Source organism: Gallinula chloropus (assembly GCF_964237585.1).
Source record: "Gallinula chloropus genome assembly, chromosome: 2".
Taxonomy (NCBI): Eukaryota; Metazoa; Chordata; class Aves; order Gruiformes; family Rallidae; genus Gallinula; species Gallinula chloropus.
The window spans coordinates 127,843,768-127,862,852 of record NC_140086.1 but is presented as its reverse complement, the minus strand read 5'-3'; the positions used below and the strand labels follow the sequence as shown (position 1 = coordinate 127,862,852).

The window sequence follows — 19,085 nt, the reverse complement described above, 5'->3', positions numbered from 1 at the left end:
AGGAGGCGTCCGCCACCGCGGGCCGTGAAACCCCGCTGGGCTGGAGAGGGGGGGAATTGCTGGAGGAAAGGAAAAAATAAATATCCCTCTCCCTGCCTAAGAAATGCTGAAAAGGCGTCGCGGGGCCCTCGGGTGGGTGAGCGGATCCAAGTCTGAGCTTACAGACGAGTTTCCCAACTCCCCACGTCATGAAGGGCTCTCCCTTGCCTTGTGCTGCGAAGAACATGTTCTTAACTCTTTATTATTCAGAATAAAAACTTTATTTTTTTAATTTTTTTTTCCAGAACGTGAGCAGCAAGGAATGTATAACTTTCAAAACAAATCTAGCCTTTTCAGCTTCACATGCTTTCTGCCTAGCTGGATGTTACAAGCATAAAGTATTCAAACCGTGGTCTTTTTTCCCAGATTTTATTGCATCGTCATCATCATCGTTACCATCATTTTGAATAAAAGGAGTTATAGTTTCCTTTCAAATGATATTTCCTACGCGTGCCGATATGCCATCTAACATATGGCCAGGTAAATACTTCCTGAATATTCAGGGTACAGATTTTTTTTTTATATATATATAAATATGAACAAATGGGGATAAATAAAATTTTAAACACTTAGATTATTCAATGTTTGCAAAAAAAAATATAAATAAATCTGAATGTTCACCAGCATACACACATTGAAAGACTTACACGTATTAGTAATTGTCCAGGGAGTCCCTGTCCAAGCGCTTTTGATGTCTTTCTCGCTATTTAAAAGAAGTGCAATAAAAAAAATTGCTTCCCCGTGGGATCAATCATGTACGAACAAATTCACATTTAAGAATTCCTTTTATAGAAAATTTGTTCATATACCCTGTTTTGATAAAAGTGTAGAAGGTAAAGTATAAAGCCTCTGCATACTCCCAAAGTGAGACACAAGGCTACAGTTCAAGAAGATAAATATCCACTAGTGAAACTATAGAGCAATTCAAGCAACAAATATTGCTACGTCACATAAACTAGAAAACGCTTTTACCAAAGGAAACAAAACAAAACAAACAAAAGAAACGAGAAGGGGAGGGGCGGGCACGGGGAGAGGGAGGCGGAGGGAGGCGGGGGGAGAGAGAGAGAAGGGAAGGGGTGATTACTTTCCAAAAGTTTGGGGCTTGGTGTTCCACTTAGTGACTCCTGTCTCTTACAGATGGGTGAGTTTGGGCGCTTCCTGAATTCTTCCCTGAGAAGGATGGTGAGCGGTAAGGTCTGTGTATGTTGGGTGCGGATCACAAGGTCCATGGTGGTGATTGTTGGCCATTGGCCCAGCCCCGCTGTAGTCCATGTTGGCAGAGGGAGGATGAGGGAGATGAGTTAGACCAAAGATGGAAGGCCCAGAATTGGTCATGGTCTCCACGTAGTTGCCCCCTACATAGACGGGGCTTCCCTGTATGTGTGGATTCCCATAACCGTTGCCTTGAAGAGGATGAGTATCATATTCAGGTGTCACAGCTGCTGTCCCCGTGTATCTCTTTTGAGGAGGTGGGCAATTATTAAGAGGAGCAGTATACGATGCAGGAATGCCGTAGGTGTTTTGATGAGGCTTGTTAAATGGCGGAGGCGACTGGGGCTCGTAGGGGACACTGTTTACTAAAGAATGCATAGAGTTTAGATACCCTCCAGCAGCTGGAGGAACAGGGCTTCTGCTTGGGGACTGTCCTCCTGAAGAGGTCATCATACCCTTGCCTTTTTGATCCTTTTTGTATTTCATTCTGCGGTTCTGAAACCAGATTTTGATCTGTCTTTCTGTGAGATTGAGCAAATTAGCCATCTCTACCCTTCGTGGCCTGCAAAGGTACCTATTGAAGTGGAACTCCTTTTCCAGTTCTACCAGCTGGGCACTTGTGTAAGCTGTACGGGCTCTCTTAGAGGAGGCTTGCCCCGGAGGGCTTTTATCACCAGCACAACTCTCACCTATGTAAATCACACAAAGAACACAATCAGCATGGTGAAACTGGACACGGCAACCAGAGACAACGGCCAACAACAGCAGCACCTGGAGAGTCCAGCTCTAGGGTGTGAGATGGACGCCCAGGTGTGCAACAGGTACTCCCCCATGGCATGAGCTTGGACGTGCCAAGCTACAAGCCTCAGCAGACTTCCTTTCCCTCACTGGTGTCACTGTCTGACTATACTCGCTTCCTATAAGAACAACAACATGCAAGGTATCTTGAGCCTTGCATAAAGGCGCAAGAAAGGTTCAGGAAAATGCAGTGGGATTTAGAAGCTCTGGAGGTGAACCTATGGCCCTGCTAATGTATTAGGAATTGGGGTCTTCAATAACTAGCTGTTCCCCATTGGTACAAAGAGTTGCATCTTTCTTTTTCTGAAAACCCTGTGATACACACACATCAGAGCTGCCTGAAAGTTAGGCATCTACAATATAGCATTTCAACATGTAAGCATAGACTCAACAGTATAGTACTGCTATCACATCTAGCATAAAGCATAAACATATGGCAGTGACTGGAAAGCATAATATACGCGAGAAGAACATTCTGTGGCTAGGCTTGCATATAGACATACAGACATATTTAAATGTTACTGCTTTCTAATAAAATAAATACATTGCAAGGAAAGCTGTAAACAACAATGCTACCAGGGCTTTTAAAGGACTCACAAAGAAATTCACTAAAGTTTTGGACTCTATTTCCAAGGCACAATTAAAAGAGGAAGAGGTTAATATAAGCCCAACTCCTGGGCCTGGAGCTAGCACTGGTGTTATTGATTTGGGTTTCCTGGAGTAATAAAATCGTTAGTATACATTTCCATCCCTCAAATAATATTTTATGGGCTGAAGTTTATGGCATTCCAGAATGATTTTTGTTTACCAGGCTTGTAACTTTGCCAATCAGCTTGTTAAAATAGGAAGAGATTCTGACTGCATGCAGGCCATTGATCCCGCCTGCATGTGATTATGAGCTATTTTATTCCTGTTACACTTCAGCAGAGATAGGTCACTGTCTTATTAATCTAACAGCACTGTGCCAACAAAGTACTCGGGACAGGCCTCTGGCTTAAGGCCTGGACTGCTCCACACTGACATGATTTACTGGAGGGGGGATTACCTAGGAAATGTGATAGATGCAGGAAGGCATGAGTGATTTAGTCACTAGGAAACAAAATCACTTCAGACCCATCCTGCAAGGCTGGGAAAGTTTTGCAGGGGGTGGTTCATTCACTGAGCTCCCCTTGAGAGTGTTGGCAACCCCTTTCCAAAAGCTCTACCCCCAGTTCAGAGAGGAAAAAATGCCCCCATCCTTCCCCTTCCCTCCCCTCCACCCTGCAAAATGAAGATGGGCTGGGCTGCCCTCTTCCCTGCTGGATGCATGGCCAGCCCAGGGGTACCCAGAGAGAAGGGGAGCAAGTTTCATACCTGAACTGGAACTGCTGTTTTTCTGCTTTGTGTTTTGTCGAGACTCTTTCATCCACGGGAATATCTGTTTGGACATGGTGGGCGAGTTAAGCGCTGGGCTTTTGGTGGGGTTGGCCGAGGCAGGGTTGCTGCTGGCATTTTGAGATGGTGAGGCAGAGGAAGGAGGTGGAGGTTGTGCCTGCTGGGCTGGAGGCGGCTGTGGTGGGGCCTGCGGGTCGGTGAGGCCGGGGGGCTGGAGAGGCTGGCTGGGGAGGGTCCTCATGCAACTCTCACTGATGTCATTGGCCTTGTGGTGGGACACGGAGCTGCCGGGGGACTGGAGGGAGCACGCGGGGCGGTGGTACTCAGTTTCCACAAGTGATGAAGATGGAGGATATTGCTGCTGACTCGCATTATAAGTGAAACCATTTGCTCCTTGGTAGGGGTAGGCACCATAGATTGCAGAGCTGTCGTAGTAGGTCGCTTTTTGCATTTCGTTGTTTCCCAATATTTATTTCGCAAACTGACAGGGTCTTGACACCCTTGGAGAATAACATTGGCACCCCTCTGTCACGTGGCGCTCTTCCTCCAATGGCCTCTCCGGGCAGACCTGGGGTGTGGGGAGAGCAGAGCAGGGTGAAGAAATGGTACAAATCCATCTTACTTTCAATAGCTAAGTGACATGAAAGCCATAAAAGAAAAAGTGGTCAGCAATATTTAGCAGCATGACTTGGCCTCAGGCGCAGAGCATTTCGATATAAAAGCTGCCTGGATTTACTGGCAGCTACAAATCCGCACTTTGCTGCACCGGGATAGGGGCTTTCTAGGGTTTTTCCTTTCTTTCTTCTTAAGAAACAGAGCAGGGCACCACACGGCGGAGGAGGTTGATCGTTTATCACCGAGAGGCTGCTTTAATACCAGTCTCTGAGATAAGGGTGATCGAGGAATCGCTAATGTGAAGGGGCCGGGCTCTTCCCTCATTCCAGCTCCAGGATCAACCCCCACCCTCTCCTGTAACCAACGTTGTTTTATTTTTAGCCTTTCTCTCCAGGTTACAGCTCTCCATTCAACTTCAAAGAAATACACGAGATTGTTTGCGACGATGTGTGGCGGGGGGGGCAGGAGCGGGGTGGAAAGGTTTCCTAGCCAGGGGTATTTACACACTCCTATCCGATCCCAAGTGGCGGGTTTTGGGTTGTCTATGAAATGCTCGGTAGGAAAATAAACAAAGCCAGCGCCTTCTCCGCTCCGTGCCCACACACCACCCCAAGCCGCCCAGGTCACGCACCCCGGCAGTGGTTTCTGTCCCGGGCGAGCCCTGGCCGCCGCCCGCAGCGGCTCCCGTTCGGCCCCCGGCGAGCGGCCGGGGCCGGCCCCACGCAGCCCCCGCGCCCGCCTCCCACCCGTGAGCGGGTCGGGAGCCTCAGCTGCACCCAGCGCCCCGCGAAGCCCCTTTAGCGAGGCCAGCAGGGGCAAGTTGGGCGCTTTGGCGGCTGCAGGTTTGGGTTTTTTCAGTAGTTATTTTCAAGACACTAACTTTTCGTGGAATCAGCCAGATCCTACCTGTTAAAACATGATGGATTGGGGGAAAAAAACACATCGGGAACCTGAAAAACCAGCGTTCATCTCCATGACCACGGCTTGAACTTTCCTTCCAACTTAGCGATAATAGGTTCTGTCTTGGAAACTGCTATGTAATTTGATGTATGAGGGTCACTTGGCTAGGGAGAGGGTGGACACAAACCCAGAGAATGCTTCTCCTGCCCGGGCGAATCCCTTTCTCCCCCCCCTCCCTCCACCCCCCTCACCCCCCTCCTTTTTGTCCCCCGTCCTTCTTTCTTTCTGAGATTTTTTTTTGTCCCCCCACAGATTAAAGTCTACTGGTTACCTGCCTGAAAATAACCAGTTAAAGAATCGTCCGCATTAATGAGAGAAGAGACCTGTGTGTAGTCCCTGATCTAGGAGCTCTTGCCACACGCACTCACTTTGTTCTCAGAAATGAAACTGTGTTCTTCACCGTCCCCCTACCCCTTGCTGACAAACAACCGCTTCTTTTCGGATCAGAAGAACTCTCGTTTCTTTTGCCACTTTCCCTGTACTTAAGCAGCTGGTTATACCCTCACCACCACCCCCCAACATCTAACGAGAACAAATGCTTAGGGGCGAAAAGCCTTACACAACACATGCACCAAACGAGCTCATTCTACGCCTTTCAAGTTATACAAGTTCTTAGAAAACAGTATTCCCTTTGTTAGATGGTAACAGAATGAAGGTAACACACCTACAGCAGGGCGGCTACCCTGTTATTGCACTAATCAAGCTCTTTGGATGTTATTAAGCTAATAAGCCGATGGAGATCTGAGGCGCGCACACAATTTCCAGCTCCTCGCCTTTCCTTCCTGATGCTATCGAGGCCTGGTGTGATTTTTCTCAATTCCTTTGAAAGAGAGAATATAGACACTACTACCGGAGGAGAAAGAGGAAATAACGAGCCAGCGGTGATTTTACAAAGGTACCCGCCTTTCATGATCGCGACATCAAATATTTCGCCTTCCCCTGGCCTCTTGGAAGTTTGCTGGCGCAGGCAGGACGGGCAGCGCTGAGCGAGGATGCGGAGCAGGCAGTTCCCGCAGCCGCCTGCCCGCAAACAATAGGCAACTTTACTCGGAAGGCAAAATATTATTGAAGCTTCGGCCGCCTGCCAGCAAGGGGGGTGAAAACAAAAAAAAAAAAGAAGAAGAAATCAGCTCCCGCCTTTGGCTTCGTCAAGTTAATGACTTCCTACAAAGTTATAGAGAAACGGGGGTAACCTGAGGAGCGTCCGGCCATTCCTGAAGAAAGCGGGAATAGCGGGACTAAGAGCCACAACGATCACGATAATAACAGCATCCTAACGGGAAAGAGAGGGGAGAAAGTTTGCCACCCCAGACGGTGCCTGGGATGGGAAGAGCTCTCCTCTCCCCCTCGGAGACAAAAGGCCAGGTCTCACAAACACAGATGGGCGCCCAATTTTTCCAGCGCCCATTTAGGCGGCTCCATCTCCATTTGTGCAGTACACCTCTCTGCCCTTTACCAACCTCTTTTCCCCCACCCAGACAACCCGGAGACAGCTGCTTGGGGGAGGCAAGTCTCCCTTATTTCCCCCACTCCCCACTTCAGCTCTCCCCTACCCTCTCCTTCCCTACGCCTCCCCCCTTCCCAAGCACACCCGATCTTTGCCCTGTAACTCTCAGCCGAGCCCCAAACTCTGACTGTAGGACGAAAAAACAGGCAGCCTCCCTCCCTCCCCCCCGCGCCCCCCCCCCCCCCCCCCAAGATTTCCTGAAAGATAAAGACAAAGTTGAGAGAAGGTACGGGGGAGTAGGGGGGGGGGGGGTGGGGGGTGTTGAGGAGGGAGGCGCGGGGTGGGGGGGTGGGGTGGGGGAAGAGAGGAGAGAGAGCTGCCTGAACACGAAGTGTAAGGGTATCAGTCACTGCCTGGAAGGAAGCCCCAGCTTGTGAACTCTTCTTGAACCGACATTTAAGTCTACGGTCATAAATCACTGGGACATAAACTCCGCCATTCACGACTGATAGCAGCGTATTTGTGGCCTGCTTACCTTAACTTCTGACGACTGAGGCGGAAGCCAGCATGCTCGCTCTCTCTCTCTCTCTCTCTTTTTTTTTTTCCTTTTTTTTCTTTTTTTTTTCTTTTTTTTTTTTTTTTTTTTTGAGGCGACACAACCCAGGGAACAGGGGCTGTCTGCCCCAACCCGGTCCCTGCGGCCACGGGGTGGGCACCGGCTCAGCTCCTCCGCACCCGGCACCCCCCGGCCGGGAGGGGCTAGCTGTGCCCGGCACGGGACGGGGACGGTTGCTCCGGACACCCGCCTCCCCGGCTCCCCTCCCGCTTCAGGCTGCCCACCCTGCCCCGAGCCGGTCCCCGGTGCGCCGGGCTCCCCCTGCGCAGGGCACGGAGGACGGGGATGTTTCCCAGGGCTGCTCTGGGAAGGAGAGAGAGGAAAGGAGAAAAGGGGGTGGGGGGGAGTGGAGGGGGGGGGGGGGGGGAAAGAAGAAGAAGAAGAAGGAAAAAGAAGGGGGGGGGGAAAGGAAGGAAGAAAGAAAGGCGGCCGCCTGGGGAAGCTTGGGGCAGAGTGGGGGCTGGGGAGGGAGCGGAGGAGCGCGGCAGTGAAGGGGTGCGCCTCCCCCCCCCGCACCCGGGCGTCACCAAAGTCCAGGAAAATTATGCTAATGAAGACAAACGGCGCTCACAAAGGGTCGCTCTCACCAGCCTCCGAGGGTGCTCTTGGGGGCTGGGGGGGGCTTGGATTTGTCCCTCTTACCGGTGGGCTTGGGGGGCGGCTGCGGAAAAGCCCCTCTGTCGTTCCCTGCCACCGAGAACCCCGCAAAACCCCTCTGAGTCCTGGGGAGGGGAGCAAAGCCCGGAGAGCTGGGGCTGGGTCCGGAGAGCCAACCGAAGCCCACCAGGATCCCCGCTCTGGGCAATGCTTTCAGAGACACGCTGGAAATCATTAGAGTTACTAATTATTAACTCATGCATGCGTGAGCGCACACACACACAGATGTACTCACAGACACCCACCCCCAGACCCCCAAATATCCCCAGCGCCCGGGACGGGCACAGAGGCGCTCACACACACATATACATATGCTGCACAGGCGGGTCGGGGTGCCCGCAGCCCCCCATGGGGACGTGTGGGCTGCAGCCCCGCGTGGACGCGGGCCCGGCGCCGCACAGCTCGCTTTCTCCCCCCGCTCCTCCGCAGGGCTGGGGAAGGCGTTCGCCTCCTTTTCCAGCTCCACAAGCTTGGGGAGCGGTGGGGGGTGTGTGTCCCCCCACTTTCCCTGCAACAGAAAAACGGCAGCGACCGTGCAAACGAGAACTTAAATAAAGTTGCAGCCCCTGCCCCTCTGACAGGCGGTAGCGGGGCTATGGGCTCCGTGCATTAGGCAGAGGCTCCGAATAATGCGTAGGTGTAAATTTGACGTTACTTCGTTAATTAAGGCATTAAAAATATAACTAGCCAGTTTAAAGCACGAGGGAGCCCGGCGTCATCTTAAAGCACAAACAAAGCGAGAGGGAAGCGAGAAATAAAAAGCACTATAAGGCTGGGGTGGCCTCTTACGCATACCAATGGTTTTTGTCATTTATGGCTATGCAAGATTTATGACTTCATGCACCAAAGCTGTAAACAGAGCACTAAAACAGAAAACACTTGCTCCTTATGGCATAAGTGAGAAGGCACCACATGAAAGGGGAAGCGGGCAGCGTAGGAGGAGAGGAGAGGCAAAAATCCCGCGTATGCGTTTTGCTTCAAACAATCCCTTGAATGTTGCATCGGAAGGGGGGGAAAAAGAAAGAAAAAAAAAAAAGCCTTTTTAGTCAATAATCAACCCCACACTTTTCTCCTGAAACTGCTGATCTGCCATTCGCCCTCTTGCCCGACCAAATAGCGAGAGGCAGCGCTGCGCCCCGACGGAGCCCCCCGGACTGGAGAGGAGGATTTGGCAAGGGAGAAAGACATGGGGACTGGAGAAACCTGCGGACGCCGGGGAGCCTTGCCGGTTTGGGGAACCCTGCCGAAAGCTGCTTCCTAGGAAAACGTTTAAACTTTGGAGCGATGTCCAGCGGGATATTCTGACTACATGTCTGTATTTCAGAGCGGGGACGGGGTCGGGGGATGGGGGTCGGGTAGAACGACTCTTTTTAAAACTGAAAGGGATCTGCAAGGGGCTTTAATCGTGAGAACCGAAGTGGTTCATAGGAATACTGAAGTGTTTCCTCCACTCGCCTTACTGCCTGCAAAGTGTGTTTTGCGAGATTTCGCCTATTAGTCCCTTTTCCCCACGCCCCCTCTCTCCCCAAAGAGGTAATTTTAAACATGAGAAGATGATTATTTTTTTTAATGTCTCCTATGATGTCGAGATAAGTGTCCCAACGCACAGATCCCCGCTGCTTTTATCTGTCTTTCCCTCCCAGAGGCCGAATATTTTCCTTCTGCTCCATTCCGCGGAGAGCCATAGGGCTTAGCTCGGGGAGGGACCGGCAGCGTTTGGGGCTGATTCCCAGGTCAGAAACGAGATGCTTTTTTCATCCCGAAGGGTCTCGCTCTGCGAGGCTCCCCCACCCACCCCCCACCCTCCCTTTTGATGGAATTACTCTTAGTTTCCGAATAAAATAATGCCTGTAAAGCGCTTTGTCCCTGGATGCACCGAAATGGAAGCAGGCAGCGCCATAATTCAAGGCTAATTTGGGGGATCTCTTAGGGATGAAATAGCAAGGCGGGGAATTGCTGAAGAAGGGGACCAGTTCTGGAAGTGGTGCCTGTCCAAGTCGTTAGAGAGTTAGGAGGGGGTATTAGCTGCCTTAGAGAAGGACTGGACTATCGAAGCAAGCCGTGGTTAATCTGAATTATTGTTTATATTCTCTAACACTAAAGAATGGCAACGGACCCTGCTATTTGCTCAGTAGACTGAGGTTATTTACACAACTCGCCGAAATCTCCCTCTCCTCCAAAACTCTTCTTGCTTTCTTTTTCTCTAGAGCAGGACTGTATTATTTATGAGTGTTTTAACTGGGTCAATATGCATCCGAACTGGGTCATAAATCAGAGGAAAGGCTGCCAAGTAATTGAGCTGCACTTTATTTTTTTGAGGCGCGTTTTGGCCCATTTCAAAATACGGCAAAGCCAACCTTGGCTTTTAGAACACACAGCTGGGAGCGAAACAGCTCTTCCCCCCACATCCCCTCGCCGAAGAGAAAGAAACGCCGGGTCTAAGAAGGGACGAGAAGGGGAAATAGCATTTCTTCGCATCAGTTCTGCTCTGAGAGAGGCTTAAAGAGCAGGAAAGAGAGAAATCAGCCCAAACATCTCCTTCCCTGCAGGTCCCTGCAGAACGGCCACAAATAGTTCCGAGTGGAAATAACCTGTTTGTTTGTTTGTTTTCAGCGGAGTTTTTAATCGTCGTTCCCCTTTCTTCCTCTCTCTCTCTTTCTGACCCCTGAGAAGATGAGTAATTACAAGCACCCCGTAACTGGGCACAAAATGGTACAGCAGGAATGGGCGAGAGGTGCGGAGCGAACTGGAAGAAAGGCAGCCCCAGTGCTCGGACCTCTCCAAAAGCCGGGACACACCGGGGAAATGTCTTTATAAAAAGAAATTCGCCCTCCTTGGATAGCCAAGTAGGCTCTCGTTTTCGTCATTCAAAGTGCATTCTTTATATATAGCTACGCATACATATTTATAAGTATACTCACACGTTTACACGTACGGGTACATCTATGTAAACGATAGTGTGATACGGAATTTAGGACTATTATACTTTCTCCTAGAAGATAATTTCCACTCCTCCCCTTTTTATTCTCACTTTCCAGGTCCCCATTCGTAGAGAAAGGGAAAAAAAAACCCAAAAAACAAACCGCCCCACACTTCCAAGGCTGATTTATTGTTAGAAGCCATGGCTGGCTCTTGGTTCAGCTCCTTCTCACCGCGGAGAAATAAAGAGGAGCCCCTTGGCTCATTTGGGAAGGTGAAGCTTTGCCACAGAGCTGAGTGGCCATGCAGCCCCTCCGCGCGCGGTAAACAAAGTACCACTAAAGCATCATAAATAAAATGGCAGCACGATCGCGTAGTCATCGATTTACGGAGCGGCAGCGGCCGAACAAACACCCATAAAACAACAACCGCCGCCGCCGTACGCTCGAGCACGACCCCGACCGAGGAGCATCACACACACACCCCCGCCTCCTCCCCTACATCGTTTTCTCCGACTTCCCCAAATACGTAGATAAACAAACACACAAATAAAATGAAATAAAATATAAAAGGGATAAAAATATCCGAACACGACAATAAAAAGAGGCTTCCCATCTCTAGCCGATCATAAATAACGATAAGATGGCAATCGAGGGGCTGGAGCTGAGGCAGCTGGCCATCAACAGCAGCGTGGGATCTCTATGGAGAAAAATAAATAAAGAAGCAAACTCTCCCTGCTCTGCTCGCTGCGAGGGGAGAGTTGAATATTTACCGCAGCAAATTGAAACAAAGGGGGAAGCAGCCTGGCTCCGGGTGCACACACACCGCACGCACACACACGCACTCACTCCAGCCTCTGCTACTGACCTTTGCCTCGAACAGCAATAACTCACCACATAAATGAACAATCAACGGAAATACCTTAAAATAAAATCCATCCTTTCTAACGAAGCATTTCGTCCTCTCGGCTCGACAATAACCTTTCCATAAGGAACGAAAGCTGTCAGCGGAATGGCCAGCTCTTGCGGGGACGGTGATGGGGGCAGGAGGAAAAAAAAAAAAATAATAGAAAGCAGTGCTTGCTCTGAACAGAAACTGGAAAAGCGTAATCGCAGACGGAGCCAGACCGGGTCTCCACTCCAAATGCCACAATAATGCGCTGTATTATGTGCTCACGTGGTCATACGTCAACTTAAATCCTTTTATTTGAAATAGGGAATCATTGAAGGAACAGGGTTTCTTAGCGCGAGCCTTTGGTTTTTAAAGCCTTAACCCAATATGTTAAAGAAGAGTTTTAAGGGAGGGGAAAAAAAATCGAATGGCTGGAGATGACTTGAAGGGGGGGTAGATTGGTCTGATTCTTTTTCCTCCCACACCAATATTTCTTTACACAAAGCCCATTGGAAGGTAAGAAGAATCCTTCTCTTAATATGGGATTACGCTGCACTTTGATACTTAGCCTAATTAACCGGCGTTTGCTCCCCAGGCCCGCCACTCTGCTCCACGTCGCATGTCCTCTGCAACCCCCGAAGAAAACCCAAATCTTAATACCATTATTTCCAGCCCCCTTCTAAATGGGACGATCACCAGCCTTTCCCCCACCCCCAGCCGCCTCTACCCTGCCATTGTACAGGGCTTGCTCAACTCCCACACGCTACAACAGGGCTCCTGTAGAAACTAAAAAGACCTATAATTACCTGACAAAGGCAAAAAAGAGTCTCTTCTAAGAGGCTAGTTGATTTTTGTCCTTGTAACACACTATGAAGAATACACCTTCCTTCACTGGCGTGGCTCTGAATTTTGCAAAACCTTTTGGGACCTTGCTGTTAAACCTGTGCTTACGCATTTCCTATACAGCTAGTTTGAGTGATGCACAAAATTATAGGTTTCTAACGATGGAAAAAAAAATTGGGGAGGGGGAGCTCTCTGTCTAAGGAGGGAAGAAAAAAAAAAAAAGAAAAAAAAAAGAAAAAAAGAGAAAAGAGCAAAGTTGTACACGGCCCCCGAGTCAGGCAGCTTCGCCTGTGTGCCAATACATCACATCTTCCCTGTAAGATTGTTTAACTTGTGCTATTGACACAATAAGCTAAACAAACAAAAGAAACCCTCAACTCACATAACTTCTCTGTACTAAGTCAAAGAAAAAGAGATAGTTCACGCTTTTAACGTGTCCCTGGTCCAGTTCTGTGACTCCAGCATTTTGCACCATGATGTATATACACCCTTGCCTAGATCTTTCCACCATCCCCCATGAGCTCCAAGAAAACTTCCAGCTATCTGCACATCCCCTCTCACTGTTTCACCTGCACTTCATTGAACAGAAGGGAAGTTATCTTCTGAGAGGTGAGTTTTAGTGTTGTGGACAAGCCCTATATACTCTCACTTGGATTGTAAAAGTGGGCCATTGGAATTTAAAGCCATCAGCAACAGTCTATATAGTAGTGGACATTGCAGCAGGGTCAACGTGACATTACAACAGAGGAAGAATTCGCAGTTTTTCATATGGAAGTGACCAAGCCAGTAGCAGGATATACGTCTATTATCCCTCACTAAGAACTGGAATAAAAATTATATACCTTTGTAAAAGATAGAGCATTGGCCATACACGCACGACGTGCCCGAGTCTATAACTATCAAGCGCGACTGTTAACTCCACAGCTCTTATACTCAACGTAAACCGAGGCTGAGATTTACTAGAAGGGGATTCATGGCTCTTTTAAATACGGTGCGTTTAGATCCCTTAAAAGAAACACACAGAGAAGTTCTTCTGCAACAATGAAACTGAAATTAATGGGGATTGGAGCAGATGTTGAAAAAAGCAGAGCAAGTCTTTCTTGGGGCTGTTGTAAAAAGTTATCGACTGCTTTGCGTCAAAAGCAGAAAGATGGCTTTAGAAGTTACAGTCCTGAGCAAATAGAAACTACAAAAGCCATAAATCACAATCATAAGTCAGCTTAAATGCCTTAACGCTAGCTATGGCTATTGGCTTCAAAACCCTGTTTCTATGAACATCTTTATTAGTATTAATGGTCAAGTTAATGCTAAAACTACTGTTTAACAATTAACTTCGTGTATGTGGTGGGGAAACTAATTAATTCTTAAGAAAAGTAACTTCTTGACGTGTGAATACCTTCCACAGGGTGTGCTTTGGGAGGGCGGAAGGGGGAGTCTGCCTAACTTGTGCTGTCCTGGATCGCAGCTGTAAATTATTCCCTTCCGCCGATTTCGGAGAAAGTTTTCTATGCTCTAGTATCGTGATTACGAGTTTTCAAATACAAATTTCAAATGATCCTGCGAGTCGCAGATGCTAGATTTCCCCCACCGCCTCGTATATTGCTTTGTTCCTGTGACTGGGCGTCCAACATTGTGTTTTATTACCTCGATGATTTGGAGACCTGAAACACGGATTCTCGTAGGGAGGGGAAAAAAATGTGGAGTTTATCAGTAGGTCTGCTACTGATTTTTCTGGGCTTGATACACATGGCTTCGAGCTGAGCTGGAATTCCAGGCTCAGTAACAACAAACAGATCTGAGATTATAACGTGCCTTCATTAGGAGGGACCCTTTATGCCAGCTCTGGCATTAATAGCCACTATTAGCATTAATGCTATTTAAAGTTACATTCAATATAATTAGGTTTAGAAATTTTACTGCCTTTCAAGTTTACTTTTGCGCCAGTTGTTAAGAGGTAAGCCTATCACTCCCGTGTGGAGACAACATGGGAATCAGCCTAAGATATAAGTAGTTATTTCCTCGCTTCCTCGAAAGATTTGAAACCTACTGGGACGCAGAGCTGTTTACCTACATCTATGCGTCTGATAGAGATAAAGTTAGTCTTTGATCATTTGCAAGCAGATAAAGCGAACTGGGCTATCGGCTGTGCCCTTGTAGGAGAAGTTCTGCTCAGAGTCTGCTGAGTCTGCGAGTGTTTGGGTGAGTTTAGGAATCCCAAATATCTCTCCACGCAACGCTGTGGGTGCATGCCGCCGGAGGAAGGTTCCTCCGTACCGTATTTTTGGCTTGTAATTTCCTAACACAAGCGTGAATAGGCATTTGCAGCGGCTTTTTGTAGTTAAGATTTAAGCAGCCCATTAAGCCAACACAAAGAGCCCTTGTAGTCCTCTAATTTATGGCCGCTTTTAAAAGGTAGTAAAATATATTAATTGTACATCAGCGTCCAAGAATAAAGCAGGTAAATCTAGCAGGAATTTGAGCTAATTCTACGTAATCCTCCCCTCTCGGCGGCCGGCATAAGAAAGTGAACACTATGAAAAGCATTACATTTCTCCTGCCAAAGGTCCAAGCGCGTCAAGGACTCCAGCAACTCTGAACCACCAAACACCGACCTCCACCGGGTGCAAAGCAGGCCAGGACAGACAAACACCCGAAACTTATTCGCGATCCATTCTGGTGCATGCACTCAGGCAAAATAACCGCCCAGGTTCTCTAACATCCCCACATGCACTCCACGTTTGCAGGACTGGATGCGGAACTCCTCGAGGAGGCAAACAGACAACCCGCGATAAGCCACTCAACACCGAAATGGCTCCAACCCGCTCTCCCTCGCCTTACGCCTTTGATTTGGGAAGCAGCTAAGAATGGACAAAGAAATTCTCAACCTCTTTCGCTCTTCGAATGACTTTGCATCCTTCCTGTCCCCAATGCCTTTATAAGGATGGCGATCACTCAGGTCCCGTACACTTCTTTGTCTGCCCAGACACGCGCATTCACCACCCACGGAAGATGAATAGAGCCAATCCAGGGAAGAAAAAAAAAAAGTAAAAATATTCCGGCTAGGTTAAATATTTATCACAACAACAACAACAACAACAAAAATCTCATTCCAGCAGGCTAGTTCTGCATGCAGGTACTAGGCAAATGGCTTTCTTACAGCTGCAATCGGCACAGAAGAAGCGCCCAGCAGCCTCCCGGGCTCTTCCCGGCTCTTACCTCCTCCAGCTGCGCAGAGTTGGGCTGAAGCGCTCCCAGCTTCCACCGCCCCAGCCGAACGGCTTTTTTTCGGGGCTCCCTGTAAACAAGCAACAAACAGTGCCTTACCGGGGAGTGCAGGGGGAGGAGGTGGTTTTGCTCCTTCATTGGCAATACATGGTTTGCCGGGTGTGCTGGGAGAGCCCCGGAGCGGGGCGGGCAGGGATGGAGCGGGTGCGGGCTCCCGGCACGGAGCGTGGGTTCCCACCCGGGTGAAAAGCACGGGGAGCTGAGAAATAAAAGCGTGAGGTTGGGTGTTGTTGGGGTTTTTTTTTCTTCCTTCTTTTTTTTTTTTCCTTCCTTTTTTTTTTTTTTTTTTCTTTCCCGTAGACAGCTATGCCTTCTGTCTCCAAGTGTTTGGAAATATTGTCATTCCAAACTCTTGTTACATGAATGTCTGCTTTATTTTCCTCTGGGAAACCTTTGTTTAGGATCATTTAATCAAGAACAGACATTAAACACAACTCGTGGTGTTCATCTCTGCTGAATAAAAACGCGGAAAAGGGTTCCAGTTTAAATGCGGGAAGTATTGTGGTTGGGCTTTTATTCAAACGGTTAGCTGGGGCCCGATCCTGCCACCACTCGTGCAATAAGAGGCGAACAATTGACCTCACTGAAGCGGGATCGGGCCCAAAGCTGCTGCCCTTTTTTTTCTTTTTTTTCCCCCCCTTTTTTTTTTTTTTTTAAGAAACACTGAAGGCCATTGAAGGAGGGAGAACACCACCTCCCCCTCCAAACCCTGGACGGCTTCTCTTCCCCTAAAATAAACAATATTGTACAATCCAAAAAAAGAGAAACAATAGTCAGATGATTTGCATGCCACTTACTGAATCACGTTTACATATGAATTTGTCAGATATAATAACGTACCCCCCGTATTCATTCTCCCTAATAAAAGCCATCTAACGCATCTTAAAATTGTCAGTAAATGTAAATGCTAATAATTAAATAACGCAGTTCTTGCGGAAGGGTGTCATCTGAGCCTTGGAAATATTAAGTCTGTCTTGGGAGAACTTTTCAAGCAGAGACTTTGCTTTGGTAATTTAGTAGTTCCATAATTGCGCTAATAATTTTAAATTTGGTGTTGAACTCCAGTCTACATAAAATCATGCAGTAATAGCCTACTAAGCTGTTTATTACCGTCTCATAAATTTGAGAGCGCTGACTGTTCAAATCTATTGGCAAAGACAAAAGAAAATGGAAAGTTCAATCTGCAATCGCAGAGCCCCGGCGCTGCTGCCTGGGATTATTCCTAGCTCTACCTTTCCCTCCACTTGGCTCCAGCACACGGGGAACCCCCTGGCATTTTAGGCTCAAAGTCATACCTTAGACGTTTTGATCCCTAATCAATAGCCATGTTACGAACGGCAATAATCATCGATCAAGCGTGTCGTGACTGGGTTGCCCCACTCGTGTTAAATATGGAGCGTGTATCTCGAAATGGTGCCAGCCACTTTCTGTTATTTATTTTGGAGCTATTAAGTCACGGCACCATATTTTACATTGCCACAGTCCTTTAAACTCTGCTGCTTCTTGAAGGAGTTGCTAAGTAGCAATAAAGCACTTAACAAACGCTATGACTTTCTAAATTTTTTTTAAAAATTGTTGTTATCCCAAACTCTAATATTCATTGCGGCGCTCTAAGTTCGTACATAAATCGTTCAGACTAATGAGTCATAGAGAAATTCGCCATGACTTTTCCTTTACAATGCTCACTGCCTTTCCATTGCTTTTTTGGTCCTGCATTAGGAGCCGGTGATTTATTAGCGCCAGGAAAATTGAACAAAGCAGGTCCTCCTGCACTGTGGCACCCAGCCTTCCACAGTGTGAATTAGAACATTATCAAATGTGTTTGCCTCGGTAACACTTAATCACCAAAAGCTGTAATGTGACCACAAGGCAGCCAAAACAAAGATTTAACATTTCTAAATATTAAACTTGTTAAGCAAATGCTCAGCAGACAAAGCAAGCACAAACAATTAAAGTCATCAAGCTAGAAATACACACTACCTACTTACCAACACAGACCCTACTGCTTGCTTAAGAAGTTTAGAATCTTTCAAGATAAATCAGGTGGGATTTTTTTTAAAAGGAGAAAAAAAAAGAAAGAAAGAAAGAAAAACAAACTCCAGTAATAAGGAGTTGAGTTTCACTTCTGAGAGAATCACTCCTAGTGAGGACTGACGGCCACAGATCCATTCCTGACTATCTGCATTAATTATTTAATGAGTCACGTGACCCTAAAGATTAAAATTTCAATATCTCCCCCAGAACAGACGCAACACCTTTATCTGCGAGCGCAGGGATCCTCGTACTTGGGTCCCCTAATCTCTGCTGGCTTTGACAGCTCCTCAGTTTCTAGGGAGAGCGCTTGGGCATTAATAACATGAGGGGGGTTCCGCTCTGTGCAGGGAGATGGGGCAGCTTTACATTCCCTCAGCTCTACATACGTACACACCCCACACACCCCCAAATTAGCCAGCTGAACCCAGATCCTCATTGTCGGGGGGCGGAAGATCTGAGCGCTGCTGGCAGGGACACAGGGGAGCATCAGAGGCGGCATGCCCCGGGCTGCCCTCCGCGGGTCAGTACTGCCTGTCCGCGGGCCCAGGCGGAGCCAGAAGGGCTGCCCGGCACCGGGGGGAGGCGACCGTGGAGCTTTCCCCTACCCACGCGGGGATCCCCGATCCTATTGGGACCCGCGTAGGCCGGGCTTTGGGCTCCCGCGCAGAGCCGCGCCCGAAGGGACAGTCCCAGGGCAACCCCCAGGAGGTCCCACCCCGCCATGGCCTGGCCAGGCCGTGAGGCTCCGGACCCGGCCAAGAGCCTCCTCCTCCCCGGGGCCGCGACGTGCGGGGGCCCCCGGGGCCGCGCCGCCCGACCGGCTCCGGTGGAGGTGTGGGAAGGGCGGGCGGGCCCGGGGCCGCCCGGATCGGGCCTCAGCGTGGAGCAGGGGGGCCTGAGGGGGGACCGGAGTTTCATGGCAAGCCTGTCAAGATGCCTGCCTGGGCGGGGGCTCCCCCCACCCCTTCCTCGTTTACAAACACTGGGAAAGAAGGCCACGGGACGGCAAACTCCCTGAAGGGGGGGAATGAAGGGGGGGGGGGGGGAGGGAAGAAAAAAAGACCAGCATTGGGTAGTCCTCCAATGCAGGATGGCTCTAGTTATTAAATACCACAAAGCGCTTGTCACAGCTGAGTTCCTCGTGTAATAAAACACCAGGTATAGCAAGAGCTCGGAGGAGAACCGAGGAGGGGGACCTGGGAAAAGGAGCATTTTTCTCGGTGGGTGGAGGGGAGGTGGGTACCGGGGTTAACGCCGTGGCGGTCCCTGCAGCCAGCAAATTGACTCCGAGGTGATTTCGCCTTTCTTTGAAATATTGTCAAACTTCCAGCGTTTTGGGCCGCGCTCGCCTTTGTGGCCAGAGCAGATAAATCCGCGTGTGAGGGACACCGGGAG

At 48.9% G+C, this 19,085-nt stretch overlaps 1 protein-coding gene across 1 annotated transcript; it reads right to left on the bottom strand.

Moving 5' to 3' along the window:
• Window positions 1-223: 223 nt before the first annotated feature.
• Window positions 224-3,874, bottom strand: HOXA3 (homeobox A3; the record flags this gene model as incomplete). Its single annotated transcript, XM_084280297.1, has 2 exons — window positions 224-1,940; window positions 3,403-3,874. 2 exons carry the CDS (start codon window positions 3,872-3,874, stop codon window positions 1,171-1,173), a joined length of 1,242 nt encoding a protein of 413 aa, XP_084136423.1. The 3' UTR covers window positions 224-1,170.
• Window positions 3,875-19,085: the final 15,211 nt, after the last annotated feature.